We start from the raw sequence: 19111 nt of genomic DNA, 5'->3' as shown, positions 1-19111 counted from the left end.
ACCTTGACAACAGGAGTGACGATGACACTGAGACTCCGCCTTGACAACAGGAGTGATGATGACACTGAGACTCCACCTCGACAACAGGAGTGACGGTGACACTGAGACTCTACCTTGACAACAGGAGTGACGGTGACACGGAGACTCCGCCTCGACAACAGGAGTGACGGTAACACCGAGACCCCATTTCCACCACACTCTTGACTGCCACACTATGCATTATGCATTACGGCTAATAATTAAACTCCTAAACTCCTAAAAGCATCAAATGTTTCCATCTCCTACTGGGGTTGCAGGAACCGTCATCCTTTGGTGTTGGCTGCAGGTGACTGTCCTCTCTGACTGACATTATCCACAAACACGTTCACATGCAAACATGAGCAGTCTCTCGTATTATTATTTTTGTGTAATGAGGAACAGACGATCCATTAAATAAACTTTATTTCATTCGAGTTTTTGCTCAAAACTGAAAAAGACCCATCCCTAATGACATGATGCAGCATAAAATGCACCACTGCATATGATATCAAAAACACCTACACATGAATAAAGATCAGATTTGTTTAGAAACATCACATTAATTTTCATTTGATGTATAAAAAGACAATAATGATTAATGTATTCCAAAGTACAGTATTAATGATAATAAATCCCACATCTCTCGCTGTAAAGGAGCCAGTAGGGGGCGTAGTACCACACTGAATTCAGTAAAGCCCAGCTGTCTACGCCGAAGGGATGGTTGTTCTTTGCCATCTCTGCTTTTTGATACGTGTTCGAGCCTTCAAACAGCCGACTCTCGTCCTATTTCATCATGGACCAGTCTCGTACGCTCAGACGGCGTCTGGCCCCTGCGGTCTCGTACGCTCCACGCTACTGACTCAGTGTCTGATCACTACTCCAGCCACCAGTGGCCTTTACGCCTTTAATGGAGTCTGGTCAGGTGTGGTCTCGGCCCCAGACACAGGTCAACTCTTTTGCGTGGTCCATCCGTTTGTCCTCGTCCGCCGGGCTTCTGGTTCCGGAGGTTGTGCCTATCGCTCACCCAGGCACCCGAACGCTACGAGAGGCTGTTAGCGTGAGCCGCGGCCCGCGCGTCTGACTCAGCCCGGGATGTTTCGCAGACAACGCGGGCATTGTTTCCTGCCACCTGGCGGATCCCCAAGCACATTCTTATGAACTTAGAAACTGGGCCAGAACCAAAGGCTGAGGGGGACAGAGGGCCTGGAGGTCTGGCGATGCAGGACGGGACACGCGTTTGAGGGATCGGGGTGTGGATTTACGAGTGGCGCCCGCCCTGCCCGCGGCTTGCCGCTCATCCCCAGCGCGTCTGATTACGAGCTGCTTCAGGCCGCGGGGTGTGGCGGAGCCCCAGCAAGAGGCCACAAAGACGGGGCTCGGGGACCAAGCGGGTTCCCGACCGCCCACTGGGCCACACGTGTGGAACCCCCCCGTACACCAGACTCAAAACGGCCCCTGGCTGACCCTGGTGGTCAAAGGCATTTGTGCAGAAACAGACCAGTCTCGGGGCAGATGAGAACGAGATGGCCGGATATCTGAACTCGGTGCCTGTCAGGTCCTGTTTGCATGACGTTAGCCTGCAGGTAAATCTAAACTTTCCTTTCATCTCTGTCAGTTAGCTAATGAGAGAAACGCAAAACCTCATGAGGTGCCACGTTCGTAAACTAGAGGAGTGAAGAACCGATGCGAAGCAGCACCCTCGGTTGGCACAGAACACCAACATGAGCTCCCGTCACCAACGCCATCAGCGTGGCCCTGAAACTAATCAAGTTTTCAGAGAAACAAACATATAAACAATAATGTATATGAACAATAAATATTATTTGGGATCTGGATGATTCCAAGATCTACACTTAGTGTATAGACAGTGAGACTCCATAGACCGCTGTATTCATATGTGTTCGTACGTTGAGAATTAGAAGGGAAAGGCCTGGTTCATAGCTGCTGCAGACGTGACGTCACGGCGCTCACATCACGGACCGTACGGCGTTCACACCCGTCGTGTTTGACTTTCGATGTCTGATCAACGATAGGTGTGTCCGCACCAAACGGACTGACAGCGATGTGGCGGCTGTCTCGGGCCTCTCCGACACCGTTCTCCGCACCCAAACGTTTCGGCGTGGTCGAGGCCCGTCTACATCTGCGCCAACTGTGAACCAGGGTGGGCGGTGGGTGGGGAACGGTTGGAGAGGGGCCAGGGCACACGCTGGGGGAGTTGGTACGGGGAGATGGGGGAGGTGGTTGTTTGGTACACAGGGTGGGGGGAGGAGGCTTCACGGGGAGGGCCCGGAGTCACGCTCAGGTCTGGATGAGCTTATATGGCAGGCTGTCTCGACCTGCGGCTCCAAACTTCCAGAACAGCAAGAACCTAATGAGACTGGTTACGATGCCTGGGGTGTTGGGCACCTGAGGGAGAAACAAAGACGTTATTAAGAGAGAAAGACAAGACAAAGTTTTAACAATGTAATAACAGTAAGACTAAGATGAAACTTTACTGTCTGGAAGTTTATGTCTAGGTTGGCTTAATCTTAAATCTGCCCTGCTACTCTGACAAACAAGGCAGCTTGAGCCTGGGCTATGTTAGCAAACCAGCTGTGTACAACAGCACCCAGGACGCACGTGAAAGACGAGGAAAAAATCAAACCAACAAAATCATAAAATGACAACAAACCTCCACCTCACGTGTAAACCACCATAATGCAGTACAGTTTAATATTACATTATGGATTGTACGCAAGACCTGAAGGCAATTTAATTTCAGACCATTCCAGAAGCTGTATGAATAAGCCTCTGATAAATGACCAAGGTTTTAAAACAACTTAAAGATGGCAAAGGACAAACGCACATTTCCTCAGGCTCTCATTGCTCTACATAAAACGCACGTGAGTTAAAGCCCTCCTTAAAGACGGGAACAAAACGCTCCCGACAGCGTCTACACATTAGATCATCTACCGGTTATCTACTCACACACAAATCCTCATAGTTGGAAAATAATGTTAGACAAAATAAAACACGTAAGAAGTCTAAAGACACCTTATTGTGCCTTATTTCAAAATTCCAACCGTACAATTTAGAGATGCCTGCCACCTTTTATTGGATTGGACCACAATTGAAGTATTGATGCTGATTGGACCACGATTGAAGTGTCGATGCTGATTGGACCACGATTGAAGTGTCGATGCTGATTGGACCACAATTGCAGTGTTGATGCTGACTGGACCTGGTTAATGCATCTTTCACCCTCCACAATGCTTAATTATTTGTAAAAATGTATTTTCTTCACATTTGATTGAATAGGCCTGTGTCTACGGCCCTCTACTTCCTGCTTTAAAGCCAGTTATCCTGTTATCGTGCACTGATGACGACAGAAGCAGGGGCAGTTAAATGCCCCCTGAGGGGCAGAATGCACACATACACCCAACATAGCCAGACACTACACCACTCTTCCATGGCTGCTTTCTCATAACAATGTCTCTACGCAGTAATCATAACTAAAGCCCTATCCGGACGGGATTAGTTTCTCAGGGGGTCCTGGGGTAATTTTCTCTTTTACGGGGGGTCCTCTGTGATTTTAATCCCGTCCGGAACGAGCATGTCCGTGTTTTTCTCAGACGTCCTCAGAGAAAATTACAGGCGGAATTACCTACTGTTTTTCGCTGTACTCCGTGGTCGTCTGGTAATTTTAGTCCCGTCCGGATCCACATGTCTGAGTTTATACATGCAGACATCACCTCGCGTTTAATAAAACAGCTATATGTCCACTGCCACGCACCGTAGTTACACGTTGGGCGCGCGTTTTCACGGAGATCCACGTAAAGACAGCGGCGAGCGAAAATGGATTTACTGGATTTTTTAATGGATTTATTTTATTTTATTTAACGGATTTATTTAGCTATTTACATTCATTAGCGATTTTTTATAATGTGTTTTCTGTATTGGTTTAAAAAAATAGCTTAACTTAAACGGAGATCTTAAATGCTGAACTGAACAGTAGTAAAGTTAAAAGTTAAAAAGGAATCATCAGAGTTGGCAGTGTGACATTATTAAACATGCTATCACGTGACAAGGCGATGTCATGTGACCGAGAAAGCCAAAAACTCACGGGTCCTCCTGTTTTTTCAATTGCTGTCCGGATGCAAGAGTTTTATCACTGAGTACAAGGGTGAAATATTTTTCACAGACGTCCCCCTGAAAAACTAATCCCGTCCGGATAGGGCTTTAGAATAGTTGTGAAGGTGATCTATTGTAATGTTGTAATAGGCGAGTCCTCCTTCCTGTGGTCCTCAGCTCACCATAATGTAGTAGTCCTGCAGTTGAAGTCCATACAAGGTCCAGGAGGTTGAAGTAAGGAAGGTGGCGATGGTGAGAGGGTAAGACAAGCGCTCCACTGAGCGCGTGCGCACTATCTCCACCTGCAAGAGGCAGAGAGCAGAGCATGATGGGTATCGTAGTCTAGAGTCACGTCTCAGTTAAATTTGGTGCAGGATGGGGCTCAAACAGAGACGAAGGCTCTGTGTTTGGAGCACGATATAGTGCCAGGAGATGAGTTCAGGGTTAGGGTTATGAGACACACACACACACACACACCAACCCCCACCAAACACATAAGATACAGACATTCACACAAAGAGACAGGGAAAAACAGGAAGGAGCAAAAAAAAGGTAAGAGAAAGACAGGAAGTGGACTACAGAGGTCAGTGTTGACAGAGACAAGATGGACTACAAAACAGATACAAAGGAGAGAGGTCACCAGACACAGAGAGAGAACCCCAGACACAGACAGAGATCACCAGACACACGGAGAAAGAACACCAGACACACAGACACTGTTCTGTGCATGTATTGTTTCTTCGGTGACGGGGGCCAGTGTTGCCAGGGACTGAGTTAGGGTGTGAGGGCGTGGTGTGGGCGGGGCTTTACCAGGTCAGCGAGCGGAGACAAGTACATGCTGACGGTGAAGACACTGCAGGCCAGACCGAGCTGGGACAGCTGGGCGTCTCCACGAGGGACGATAGCGCTGAAATACACCCAGGACACGGCCAGCACACACACCAGCGACATCGTCTGCACGAACACACGCCTCTGAGGTCAACACACACACACACACACACACACAGGACCAAACATCAGCAACACCACAGCTGTGAGCAGTTTTATTCCCCCTGTTCTTTTCTGACATGGAGGTTGGTGCATTAAAAGGTTCTGTTCTGCCCCATGATAACATCTACGTGGACCTGCACTACACGTATGCTGCTCATGGTCCATTACGAACAGTAACGCCAGCACAAGGTCTCCACTGCGTGGAGGAGCAGCGTGATTTCTACCCACCTTCTCTTTGGCGTAGCGGAAGTAGGTGAGGATGTACAGGCTCTGTAAGCAGGCTCCAATCACATTAACCAGCATCACTGTGCCATCCTGCTTTAACAAGCCATAATACAGCCAACCTAGATTGCTGCAAACATACAAAGACACAGTATGACGTTTTGGTCACAGTTGCAGGCACGCAAAGAAAGCAGTAATAACCACCCCTGTCGTGAATGCACGCACACACACATACAAATGCAGACATGCACGCACACGCACACACACTAGTCTAGTCTCGCTGTCTCCATGCATACTGTCGATCCATTATCTTTTCACTTTGTGTTTATTCAGAGTCTTCCAAACGTATTTGGATGAAGACGTCTGCAGAGCGTTCCAGGTCACCACAGAAGTGCTTACTTCAAGCATGTTGTAAGAAAGGGCAGGAACTGGACGTTATCTGCACTCTGAGTGGCTCGCATTTTCTCCAAGTCGGTCCTGCGGAAAAACACGCACGCATAACAACTTAACAACGGAAAACGCTCGGACCCTTCGTGTCTATCATCTTCAAAGGCACAGACGGCGTACAGGAAGAGAGAAGGGACAAGTCAGACAGGCTTTGCCAAGACAACCAGACAATCGCAGTATTCATTACAATCTTCACACCTAAAGCAACGTGGGAACATGCAGACAGGCCAGTTATCTCGCTCAAGCCAAACAAAATTACACCAAAACCTGCGATCACGGAGTCGTGTGGCTGTTTGGACGCAGCTGCTCTGTTTCTGAAGGCCGGTGTGACCCCCAGTGTACTGTCCTAATAAAGGAGTTCAACACCAATCAAAATGTTTTAGGTGATTTCTGATGGCTGTGTGCTCTCTGCCAATAGACTTCATTAAGGTACATTAGAATAGATAAATAGAATAGAATACATAAATAGAATACATAAATAGAATAAATAACATAATATTTATAGAAATAGAATTTAGAAATAGACATAAATAAATTTGTCTCATAATGTTGTAACATCAGTCTCGATATATAAAAGTGTTAATTAAATTGTGTATAGTAGGGCAAGTTGACAGTTTAAGAGCAAGTTAATGTAATGTATCGTCATACCAGAACTGGCGGTTAAGTTGTGCTGTGACGCGAAGCAACAATTAACCAGGAAAAATACGTGTCAAACAATTACAATAATGCATTTTGTATCTTTTATTATAATTTGTATCAGCAGTTCTCCTCCCAGATCTTATTCAGATATAAACCTTTGAGAGGCAAAGATCTGGAGAGCGAAAACCACAGTTTAGACGCTGTGTGTAGGCTGAGATCTTCACCTTTACCAACGGGTTTGGCCACTTTACACCGGACAACTTGTGCCTTTTACTTAAGTTTCTACGCAGATCATTTGAGCAGCAGCTACAAGTGCGATATGATGGGCGGCGTGAGATCTGCAGCCGATTAATAACGATGCACAATTGAGCTGCTGTGAACAAACGTGGCAGTAATAAAGCAAGTCTTACAGTCCTGTGCAGAACATTCCGACGGTAAAGACGATACACGCCCATGATAGTATCTGCAGAAAATCCATAGACCGAGAAAGAAAACAGATGGATATGTATATCGCCCTGGGCTCGGTGCTCTATCATTAAACTTTAAACCAGACTAACATAAATAATCTGCGCACAACCTGACTCCGTCGAGCGCGCGCTAGTTCCGCGTCTGTGACGTGGCGCCGTTTCTTTCGCTCTGATTGGCTGCAGCAGCAGCTCCCACTCGCTGACGTGTCCGTCCAGTTTCTTTTACCTCGAAGTTTCGATGGAGGTAAAAGATTTGAAATGGGGCTTGGACGTTAAATTCAGATGCAAGTGTATTTAAATAATGTGGTGAAGGAACTGTACGCGTTGACTTTGAGGCGGTTTTCAGGCCTGTAGCGAGCTTGTCGGGTTTACTAGTGACCTGTCTTGAAGTGTTCATTATTCACTCCATTAACTCAACATGGTAGACCTTCGTGGTAGCAGAAGAAACATAACTTCTGCTCATATGTTCAACGTCTTTATGTATATAAAGAAACGGAGGAAAAAATTAATAAATAACATTTAGGTACTGAAATAAAGGTGAAGGAAAGTGGCATATATTCAAGCTATAGAACATATGTTAAAGGGTTTCTTAATTCTGATCATTTCTCTGCAAGGAAAATAGAAGATAAGACATATTTAATGAGTGTGCTGTTACTATTCCACATGTCGAACTGGTATCTCTTCTTTGACCCTGATGCCAACTTTATCAGAGCAGCTTCCTTGCAACCAAACTCAGTAAGATCAATAGGCCATTGTGTACAAGTTGGCACGTTTGTTGGGCAAACACTGCTAGTGCTGATAATTATTGACTTTCTCAGAGCATAGGGTGAAGGTGCCAAGCAAAGTGGTCAAAAGTGATGTCCTCACACCCAGGTGACAGTTTACACTTCTGCTTGGCTCCTGTCTCTCCCCCTCTCTCTCTCTCTCTCTCTCTCTCTCTCCCTCCCTGGTTGGGTGTTTGAATAAAAGTTCTGAAGTCTGCACCAGAAACAACACATCAAAGACTAGAATGACTGAGGAGAGGGAAGATGTCAAACTGTAGAAAAGAGACATTTGGTTTGGCATAAAGTGGCTGAAAACTACAGAAAACTAATGTTGTCCGTCACTCTGTGGCGATCCAATGCTACAGTAAAAGAAATTCAACCAATGTATTTCATAACATTTTATTTTTTCACAATTTCATAATTAACAAATTCTGTATATAGCTCTGTATTTACACTTTTTATTTGCATTATTTACAAGACCTGAATAAGTAAACAAAACTTTTGTCCTGTAAACCTGGAGTATTGTGAATCTCCATCGTCCTGCCTGTCTGTGTACAGTTGTACTCAAGTGCTTTTCTCTCAGCAGAGAGGACCAGCTCTCAGCTCTCAACTCTCACACACACACACACACACACACACACACACACACACACACACACTACAACTGTACAACAGTGTCTTTTCTCAGCCTGCCTGTCGGTCTGTGCTTTGAAGTACTTATTCCACTTGCCCAAGTAAAATAGATGAACAATTAGTGTCTGTACAGCTGCAAGGTTGCTTCATCACAGAAAACTGTTTGTAGGATTTGAGACCAAAATCAAGAGAAACGTGTGATGGCGTCACTAACAAATCACCACTAGCTACCAATATGTTATATTCTACAGACATGATGATATGCACACGTGTTCTCCAGCAATAACAGGACACATTTGAGATCATCTCCATAATCTTCTTTGGCTCTCAGCGTTCCCTCACATTTTTTGCATGAAGCACAAAGGGACTTTAAGTCTCAAGTGTCCAGCCGTCAAACATCAGTTCCTGTCAGGTCCTCTGAACTTGTGCGTGTCCTGAACACTGGATTTTTTTTCACGGAAAAAAAAAAAAAAAACAACATACCACACATATGCTACAAGGGTACAATAAAAAAAACAGCAAAAAAGAGAATCGTGTGGCAATACTACTTCTTTTAAAACAAGAAACTTTAGCAAGGTAGAGAAGAAAACAAATCCAATGAACTCTTCTCCTTCTCCAAAGATCAAAGGTCACTCACACCAACACATGCACTTCACTCGAGAACATGCACACCAGCACCAAAAGCATCAGTCTTTTCACATGTATCTTCGTATAAAAACATCTATGTACATGGCCAGCGGCCAGCGCTGGGCTTGAGAGTCTGTTTATCGCCTGAACGGCCCCCCTCGTGTCAGACACTCGCTGCCGTCTCAGTCTCGACGTAGAAGCAGGAGAGAAGTGACGGAGAACAGCGTGACGAGGACGGAGGCGGGAGTCGCCATGGCGGCGTTGGCCGAGCTGCCCACGCTCCTCTGCACGACGGGGACCATGGCGATGGGGTCGTCTGGTGGGGAGAGAAAGAGGGAGCGGACCGATGTTAGCGCGACTTCGGAAGACGACGAAAACCCCCCGCGGCGGAATTCTGAGATGTTCCTAAACTGAAGGCCTCACCTGCTGGAAGCCTGTTTGACGGGTTGTGCACTCCTCCTGCGTTCGTCCCGTCACTCTTACCCTCCGTCTCCTCCTCCTTCTCCTTGTTGTGGTTCTTGGAGCCTAAGACATCAATCAGCATCGTTACGGCCTTGGCAGACACCCCGTAATCAGGCAGAAGAGCTCAAAATAGCGAATTCCCTCACCAGCGTCAGGTGCAAACTACGCGCGTGTTGAGTAAACTGGCCTGTGGCTAAAGCTAAGAATGCTAATAATATATTCGCCACTCACCGTGAGGTCCCACCACGTCCACCCTCATCCGGAGACACTCCTGGCCATGGTGGTGCAGGGGCTTTGCTGTGGGAGGAAGGACAATTTAGACGTCTCACGAGAACCAAGGGGCACTTTCACTCAGCTGCTGCGAGCAGAGATGTCCGCAGGCATAACTATATTCAGCTTCAAGCAGCTGTTTCATATACGTGTTTACACAACGTATAAACAAATGCACCGGACAGAACTTCTCATGAGGCACCAGGCCAACGAAGATGACAAACGTTCCATGGTGAATCTCTCTGTACGTCTGGCGCTGTCTGGCTCTGGAGATCCACGACCCTGCAGCTCAGCTCTGAGTTTTATCACGCAGGACCCTAAGAAGGATCTGAACTAGCAGCAGGTGTAGTGGCTCAGGGTTGCAACCAAGGCCTCGCAGGACAGTGGATCTCCAGTATCACCAAACACCACCACCACCACCACCACCACCATCAGAACATCTCAGAGGGACTCACAGATGTAGTAGTAGCTCTCTCCTGGGCGGAATTCCTTGCCCAGGGTGAAGGGCGTGAAGCGCTGGAACTTCTCGGAGAACTTCTCGGGTGCGTGGGGGGCGAACGGCCGCGAGCACTCCCAGCGCAGCTGGTCGAAGGACAGCGCCTTACAGGCCTGGTAGTCCTCCCGCTCCACCATGTAGAGGACGTAGCGCTCCGCCTCCTGGGCCAACACCTCCCCGCGCTTGTAGTGCGGGCAGATGATGTCCAGGTAGTCGTTGATGCGCACCTGGACGATGAAGTCGTCCCACCTGAAGCTGTGGAGGGGGGAGAGAGGAGAGAACCATCATCAGGCTGGGGGTTGACAACCGGGGAGGGGGCGTAGATGATCCGTGGCGAAGGAACGTTGAAAGCTAAACAAACGTGCAGGAAACACCCGCCCAGAGAGACGGGAGGTGGTGCGCGGTGCAACATGAGCTGCCCGACTGCACGAGTATGTGGGTGGGGGTTTTTTTTGAGGTGGGGTGGGGGGTGGAGGTTTGTGTATACCAATCACCTCACTCTACTAGTTTCACAAAAAGGAAAAAAAAAAAAAAAAAAAACACCATTGCACGTCACTTTGAGCTCCTTCTGTCTGCTCAGTGATGTCTTTTTGGGTTTTTCTTCTAGCCGTCAAGCGAGCCACGCGAGTTTTGGCTCCGTGGTGCCGAGCATGGCTGTCTGTGTCTGTGGCAGACTCCCTCGTCCTTCAGCTCACCCCCCCCCCCCCCCGTCTCGACCTGCGTCCAGTCACCTTTCCTCCGTTTTTCCAATCAGGGATGGGTGGAGACGCCCAGCCTCTCTGTCTCCTCACCCCGTCTCTGTCCCCCTCCCCCTCCACGTCTGCCCCCTCACTGGGGGGGGGGGTGCGGGTGGGGGGCTCTCTACCTTCATTCCTCCTTTTGTTGCTCTGCCTTTTGCAGAGTGTTTCTACCTTTGTTTGTAGAAACACTCTGCATCATCATCATCATCTGACTAATTCAGTCCTCTAATGTTTCTGTTTTGTTCGTCGCTAACAGCTGCTTGGATAAACGTTACCGGCATAGCAAGATTTTTTTTTAAAAAAGGCTTTTACAATGAATATTTATAGGTACATGTGTATAAGACATTTTTTACCTCATAAATGCCCCTCCCTCCTGCAGTGACCATAAGGCCCAGTTGCACAGCAACGTTTATACCCCACTGGGTAACGAGTCGCCTGATTGGCTACAGTTCCCTAGACTGTTACTATGCTGTAAATCCCAATTTCAGATGATTTTTTTTGCATGCACTGTCTTCAGTCACACTAACTGGTCTAACTGTTAGAGACACGCAAACTCACAAGGACGTGTTTGTCTTCTGCCTTCAAAGAAAAGGGTGTCATCTCCCTCTCCCACTTTCTCTCATAGTGTTGTTGGGACCCTGGTTACATTTCAGACAGACGAACTGGCTCCTCCAACCACCTCCACACACACACACACACACACACACACACACACACACACACACACACACACACACACACACACACACACACACACACACACACACACACACACACACACACACACACACACACACACACACACACACACACACACACACACACACACACACACACACACACACACACACACACACACACACCTCATGCCACTGTTTCTCTGTTGTTAGAATTAGCCAGCTTGTCAAAACATGCTTGCAGTGTATTCAGAATGAATGCGTGCACACACACCACTGCCCTCATTAGCGCAAGCTAATGTTATGATTAGATCCGCCTTGCTTGTAATCAATGGCACGTTCAAACAGCAGGGTGTTTGCCCAGCTAAGCCTGTGGACGTTTTTTGGGAGTGTGGGAACAGCTGGCTACGCAGGCGTGCGCGCTCGTGAGGTAACGCGCCGATGGCTGCCATCAGTCAACATTCGCACCACTGCAGCAGGTCAGCACTGCCAAACAGAGCTGGTCCGTCATAAACCCCCGTCCGGATCAGCCGGACGTCGAGAGAAGAGAAGCAGGAGACGTCTACGGATTTGAAAAACGCCACTTCGCTCAGCGCGGTTTCACCGTGCCTCCCACCACGCCTTCGCTGGCAGTACCGGCGGATTCTGGGCTCCGTCAGATTCGGCACTTCTGGTTTGTGCCCCCCCCACACACACACACCCCCGGCGCTTTGAAGCACTTTTGATTAGGAGCCGTTTGAGGCTTCCAATGTGGTTTTCTGAAAGACCAAATGAGGCGTCGTAAACTCGGTCCCTCTGCCTAAAAACAGCTGCACCAGACAGGCTGAGAGACGCCTCGTCTCTGACCGCCGGGGCCCTCGGCTCCGGGCCGGGGGGCATCACACAGCCACGCCCAGGTCGCAGGGGTCTGGGGTGAAACCAGAGGCCTGCCTGCACTCTCACTCCCTTACAGGGGGGAAACGGGTGGCCATGAGAGAGAGAAATGGATGAAACTGCTGTTCTCTCTTCCTAGTAAGTCACTCACACACTCTCCCACCATTATGACACGAGAATCTACAGCTGCTGGGGCCTGTGTGTGTGTGTGTGTGTACACACTTGTGTCTGTAAAAGTACCTATGCCGTTGTGGTCAGATGAATTTTTAACCTCTGTTCTGGCCTGCAGCTGTGTTACACTACTGTTTCAGGCAGAGAATACATGTTGGGTGGTGTACTTGCCTGTGTGTGTGTGTGTGTGTGTTTGTGCGTGTCTGAGAGAGGGAGTGTCTGGGTGGACGTGGTGATAGTGAAGTTCAGTGTTCGAGCTGACCTCTGTTTCTTTCATTCTCTGGAATGTCTCGAGCTGCCAAGCTGTCAAGCAGGTCAGCAAAGTCAAAGGGGTCACACACACACACAGAGCAGTGCATGGACACACACCCATTACACAACAGGTTCAGACAATAATCACGAAACACATGTACTCCACACCAGCTGCACTGTATAGCACTCAGCACTCACACACACACACACACACACACACACACACACACACCTGTGAGCTCAGTTTTTGCAAAACACAGCACTGCATGTCATGACAAGTACTGTGGTTCTATTTTGGAGTCTATACACTATTGAGTAATAAAACCTGTCTGTGCGCACACACACACACACACACACACACACACACACACACAGAATCACACTCAGTTGCTCACTAAACACCTCTATTTCCTGTGTATTTTCTTACTGGATAAAAACTGGAAAGTGTTCTTACTGGTAACCCCCCCCCCCCCCCCCGGGACTGTTTGTCTTTTGTGCGCTTTCCCTCTTCCAGTGTCTCGTGTTGGTCCTGTGTTGACACTCCCGGGACATCATGGCTGTAATTAGTCCTGCCCCGGCTGTCTGGGTCAGGATACCATACAGATAATCCGCTCTGGCAAAGTGGGATTATCACACCGAGCCCACAGATCGCATAGCTCTCATTCACCAGCAATAGACCCTGCCTAATACGAGCCCATGGGCAGGCAGGCGCGCGCGCGCACACACACACACACACAGTGTGCTACAGATCGCATAAGTCTCATTCACAGACTCTGCCTAATAGTAGCCCACAGGCGCGCGCGCACACACACACACACACACACACACACACACACACACGAGACTACTTGCTTGTGTGTGGGTTTGTTGGAGGGTGCACACTGTAGCAGCCCTCTGGTGGGTCAGCGTATGACGCCGTGTCTCTGTTGGACTTGGCGGGCTCGTTGGTGAAGGCCACTTCTTCAAAAGCTCATCAGTATCTGGCGGCTTTCTTGTTTTCTGCCAAGACTCAACCCCATCCATCACGGTCCCCTCTGCCCTCTCCTCTGTCTGCCTTTTCTCCCTCTCTGAGGCAGACCCCTAGCTCCCTCCCTCCTTCTGGAGCCCATTATAAACCTCCTCCATTTGGACTCATTTTAGGAGACGCACTCCTTTCTCTCCTTTTGACCCCTGACCCCGACCCCCCCCCCCCCACCCTGTGTCATTTTAGGCTGCTTCTGTTCCAACACCCCCCTCTGCCTCCCTTTCACTTTTAAATGGATGCTAATTGCGAGCTTGTATGTTGGCCTTAACCCCCCCCCCACCATGCTGAAAGTCTGTTCCTACGGCCGTAGCCACCAAGCCATTATGCAATACAGGAAATGTGTTTTATTTCTGGTGCCTCATCTCTGGGTAAAAAAGAAGCAATCAGCTACAGCAATTACTGTAATCGTTTTAATGATTTTCTCTTCTCTCTCCCTAGGTGGCGACAGTGAGCCATTTAAAACCCACAAGGACCAGACCTGACACGGGTTTGCTCCAGAGAAGCGAGGTACCGATTAAAACACGTGGTTGGCGGGTTTAAATGGCCTCTGGCGACTCACACCGGAGGAGAGGCCTTCTCCGGCGCGACAAACTCTACTACAGGAAGTATCGGGGCTCTTGAGCGTAATGAGAATCAAAACAGTAATCAGAGCAGGGATGGATCTCACGCGGGGGAAATAACAAAAATGAAGAGTGCAGGAAGGAGGGCCTGTGAGAACGTGAGACGAGCCGTGAGAACGTGAGACGAAGGACACCAGGAGGGAGGCAGGAAGTCTGCGACAGATAAGGAGGTGGGGCGGAGGGTGGGGGTTCGGTTGGAGGAGGTGGGGGGCATGGGAGAAGCGTCTGAATAGAGTAGAACGTGTCGGTGGATGGTGAACGAGAGGAGATCTTCAGTGGAGCTCCTGCGCTGGACGCATTATTCGTACGTTTGATCCAGCAGTGCCAAGACACCCTGTTCTGATCCACCTCCAGCCTCACCGGGTCATTCTGGGACCAGAACCTTCTCTCCTGGACCCCAGTTGGAAGCGTTTTCCAATCTGTTATGTGGTAATGTGCTGGAAATTATTTGGAAGGAGTCCGATCATACTTCAGGCCATAAGGTTGCAGGTCAAATCTGATGTGTGTGTGATTCAGAGAGAAGATAGCAATCCAGTTTTTTTTTTTTTACACTGGATTGCTGCTTTTGTATAAAACTAATGCTTGTGGTGCAAATAGGTCAGGTGTGCTGATTACACACATCTGCCTTTAATCTGATACTGAACTCAGAATGCACCACAGATTACATGGTTAGGCAGAGGAGGTTGTGTGTGTGTGGTTAAGGCAGGAAAGACAGATGTAGTGATTTGGAAAATGTTTACAAGGAATAAGAATGAATGAAAGTGTGTGCGTTACTGCTTGCCCCGAATCTCTTTCTCCCTCTCTCACACACACACACACACACAACAGGTACCAAAACGCATTGTTCATAAAACAGCCCTACAGGCTACATTTGTACACAACTCTAATAAAGCCACAAAGGGGAAGAACAGAGGGAGGAACGGATAGGTACAGCAAGGGGGGAGACAGTGTGTGTGTGAGAAAGATGTTAGAAGATGGCTGGACAGCTGATGGTAAAGTTTAGTAACGTGTCCGTCTACACACTTACTAAATATACCCAAATCACACATTCCACATGGGGCACTTTGTGTGTGTGTGTGTGTGTGTGTGTGTGTGTGTGTGTGTGTGTGTGTGTGTGTGTGTGTGTGTGTGTGTGTGTGTGTGTGTGTGTGTGCGGGCACGCGTGTTTTAACACAGTGCCCAAAATTCTGTTCCCCTCAGAGGCAATAAAACGCTGATGAGTATGTATGCTCACATAAGAACAACGAAACACACTAAATCTTTGATGAATTGCTTCGGGGAGATCTGTTGCAAACCTTATATTTTTCACCTTTAACACACCAACATACACACGTTGCAAGCACAGACCTGCAGTCCACATGGAAACGCACGCTGGCAGGGGCCCCATTACCCCGCAGCTGGGGCCAAGAACCGACAGGCCCGGGACCTCTGGCACACACACTTGCCAAACCGGAGCGGTGTTCAATAGGCACACGCAGGAGATTAAACTATTAAAGTTCACACCTTCTCACCCACTCAAACAGTTCCACACACACACGACAGAAAGACTACAGAGCCCGTTTCACCTGTAGGTATGTGTGTGTGTGTGTGTGTGCACGCGCACGGTCCAGTCAGGCACCCACACTCCCCCATCAGTAGCTTGTCTATCCCTTAGTCATGCCTGACTGATGCACTCAGATTGATTAATTGAGCTCTTTATGGTCTGATGGATCTCTAATGATGGGGGACATTCACGGATGTGCTACACTGCAGCTGGATCAGGACAGGGACCAGCACACCAAGGAAGTGCAAGTTAATCAAACAAAGATTTCGTTAGAATATGAGATCAAACCAAAAGGGCAAGAGCCCGTTTGACAGTCAAAACCACATTTACATCTACAGCAAGAACAGTATATAAAACAACTCCAAACCCAGATGTCTGCTCCAAACGGGGTTAAATCTGCAAGACTGGAGTGTGTTTTACACACAGGACACTCGCTTGTGTCTGCGTGGATCTGCGGATGCCTCTCTGTGCGACGTATACGAATGTGTTGAAAGGTTGTCTAAATGTGGCCGTGGCCAGATGGTTTCGCATTAAACGGTTTTCTCCGCTTGGGTTATGCAACGCAAGCCAAACATTCGACTCGTTTTAATGACAGCACTGTCCAGACTGGACCTGTAGACAGCATTCCAGTATAACCCAGAGGTCTCTACTCTCTTCCCCCTATAGGCTAAAGAGCTGGGCTTCAGTCTCCCTCTCTCTCCGACCCATTTCTGCCTCACCCCCTGTCTGGTAGTGAGTCAGGTTGATCTGGATGAAACAGGAACAGGTATTCCACCATTACACAATCACATTAGCCCTGACTCACTAGATAACGCAGGAATATGTGACTAATAGCACAACCTGAAACCTTCGGACTTCACGTCAGCGGGAGTGTTTTCCAGAGACTGTATTACTTGTTTATGATCCATCAAAGTTGTAATGAGGAAACAGTCGAAGGTGACTGATGTTTTTTTTTCACCACAAACAATAGACAGGGGCGGGATGTTTTCAGCCATATCATAAACACGCTTTATGATTGTTATTGAACGGCCTGTAAGACATATTGAGAAGGACTTTTATTATTGAAGTAATTCACCATAAGTCGAAATGCTCTAATCCATAAAAGCGCGTTTGGTCGCCTTAAAAGCTCCTTAAGTCGTTTCTGGCCCCTCAATCGCACGGATTCCTGTATTAGGATTTTTTTATTTAGTCCTTTAAAAGGCGACATGGTGCCATCAGACCTCGCTTAACTCAGCAAAACAACTTTAAACCTATTTTCCTCAACCCGATGTGGGGTGAGGAGCTCCAGCTGCCTGTATTCTGCCCCTAGTAACACATTGTAATATAAGACTCGCAGTAAAATTAGTAGTCTGTACTACAGACGTGTGTTCCGACTTGCTCATGCCCGTCTATTTATTGCCGTGTGTGTGTTTGTGTGTGTGTATGTGTTTGTGCGTGTACACGGCAGAAGTTCACAGAAGTCTATTTAATCTGATCCGTCTGTCCATCTGTCTAAGCATTCGCGTTATTTGCTGGGTGTAAGAGGCCCGTGTAATAACAGCCCTCTCGGTACCGGCTGGGAACAGATAAAAACCAAGACGCAGAGATTCATTGTATGGAATCACAAAAACAACAGAAAACAACATAGAAAAGTGCAAGAGGCGACTTAAAACGAACTTTAGCACGGTCCTGCTCCCTAGAAAGGTAGAAACACGACATACACAGATACACAGTGAACCATGATGTTACAATTAAATATATTATTTGTGGGAGCAACAGGGTTCGCCGATCTGCTCACATCGCGATGGAAAGCATAACATACAGAAGTAAAAACAGGCGATCAGACGAGTGTGGGGCAGACTGGTACCGGTACTTACTCCGGGTTGGTGCTGTTCCAGTACACGCTGTGTCGCTCCGCCGACGCGCACCAAGCACCGACGCTCACCACAAAACACACCAGCCACAGAAAATCCATTAACTTTGGGATGAGGTGATCTTATAAGAACACAATAACACCGAGCGAGCGCCCATGCACAGCGGCAGACGCGCAGAGTGTAGAATCTAAAGTCTAGCTGAGTAAACACGCGAGTTATCTACACGGAACCGCAAACTGTAGTCCTTAAGAATACCGCGGGGATCCGCGTGTCGCCAGTTTTATTGAACAGTCACGCCCCGTAAAGTAATAGCCAATCACAAGGCGAGACCTCTGTTTGCTCTCGTTTTGAGCACGCCCACAAGCACTGGTCACTCCCAACTTCCAACACGGGAATGTTTATACTACATTTGACACGGACGTTTCTGCGGTTGACTTAAGGTAAATAAACGAAATGAATAAATGCATGAATAAATAAACTGCATAACAAATAAAACAACATACACTTTATCATATACTTTTTAAAACTGCTAATAATAATAATAGCTTTTCTGATATTCATTATACGTTCCTTTTGCAATGCGGTAGTTAAAAGTGTAGGTTGCACGACACAATATCTTACAGGTCTATACATATAAAGTAACACAAATTTTTTAATTAAATATGCATTACAAGTCAACATCTTATAAACTATTATTTATGGAAACTGACACAAAGAAAACACTCTTTTCCTGGGTCTCACTCATGGCATAACCTTAAATAATACTCCTGCATCCGATAAGTTTATTATAACATCCTCTGTACAAATAATCAGGGCGCCAAATCTAATACCACTTCCAGGGAACCATGGGACTGCAGTGTTCATGAGCCCAATTGGGTGCACAGGCTCCGGGCCTCACAGAACAGAAGCCCCTGGTCCGTTAGCCCAAACTCTGGAGGATTATGGGTGGGGATAAGGGGAGTGAAGTGCGGGTCTGTTGCCTCCCTTCAGGCTGGCTTCAGCAGGCTCACACACGTCTCGTGCGGTCGCCGCCGCCTGATTAGCACTATTAGTCAGGGCTGAGTGTGTGTGTCTGTGTGCGAGTGAGTATGCGCTTACCGTGTGTCTGTCTCAGCACCGCATCATCCTTACCTGGAAAGGTGTGTGCGTCTTCGCAACACCGTGAGCGGTGGAGTGAAAGTGAGTTTCCGAGCGCTGTTTGTGTGGGCAAGGG

At 47.9% G+C, this 19111-nt stretch overlaps 2 protein-coding genes across 2 annotated transcripts; both read right to left on the bottom strand.

The window, feature by feature from the left end:
- Positions 1–424: 424 nt before the first annotated feature.
- slc50a1 (solute carrier family 50 member 1) lies at positions 425–7042 on the bottom strand. Its single transcript, XM_076970850.1, has 6 exons — positions 6837–7042; positions 5740–5817; positions 5347–5470; positions 4939–5100; positions 4311–4430; positions 425–2424 (listed from the first exon to the last, which is right to left on the bottom strand). Exons 1-6 carry the CDS (start codon positions 6902–6904, stop codon positions 2317–2319), a joined length of 660 nt encoding a protein of 219 aa, XP_076826965.1. The 5' UTR covers positions 6905–7042; the 3' UTR covers positions 425–2316.
- Positions 7043–8297: 1255 nt separating this feature from the next.
- efna1b (ephrin-A1b) lies at positions 8298–18154 on the bottom strand. Its single transcript, XM_076970448.1, has 5 exons — positions 17902–18154; positions 10105–10400; positions 9611–9676; positions 9341–9442; positions 8298–9233 (listed from the first exon to the last, which is right to left on the bottom strand). Exons 1-5 carry the CDS (start codon positions 17997–17999, stop codon positions 9100–9102), a joined length of 696 nt encoding a protein of 231 aa, XP_076826563.1. The 5' UTR covers positions 18000–18154; the 3' UTR covers positions 8298–9099.
- Positions 18155–19111: the final 957 nt, after the last annotated feature.

Source organism: Brachyhypopomus gauderio, chromosome 13 (assembly GCF_052324685.1).
Source record: "Brachyhypopomus gauderio isolate BG-103 chromosome 13, BGAUD_0.2, whole genome shotgun sequence".
Lineage (NCBI taxonomy): Eukaryota > Metazoa > Chordata > Actinopteri > Gymnotiformes > Hypopomidae > Brachyhypopomus > Brachyhypopomus gauderio.
The sequence above is the reverse complement of the archived record's forward strand: the minus strand, read 5'-3'. Positions and strand labels throughout refer to the sequence as shown.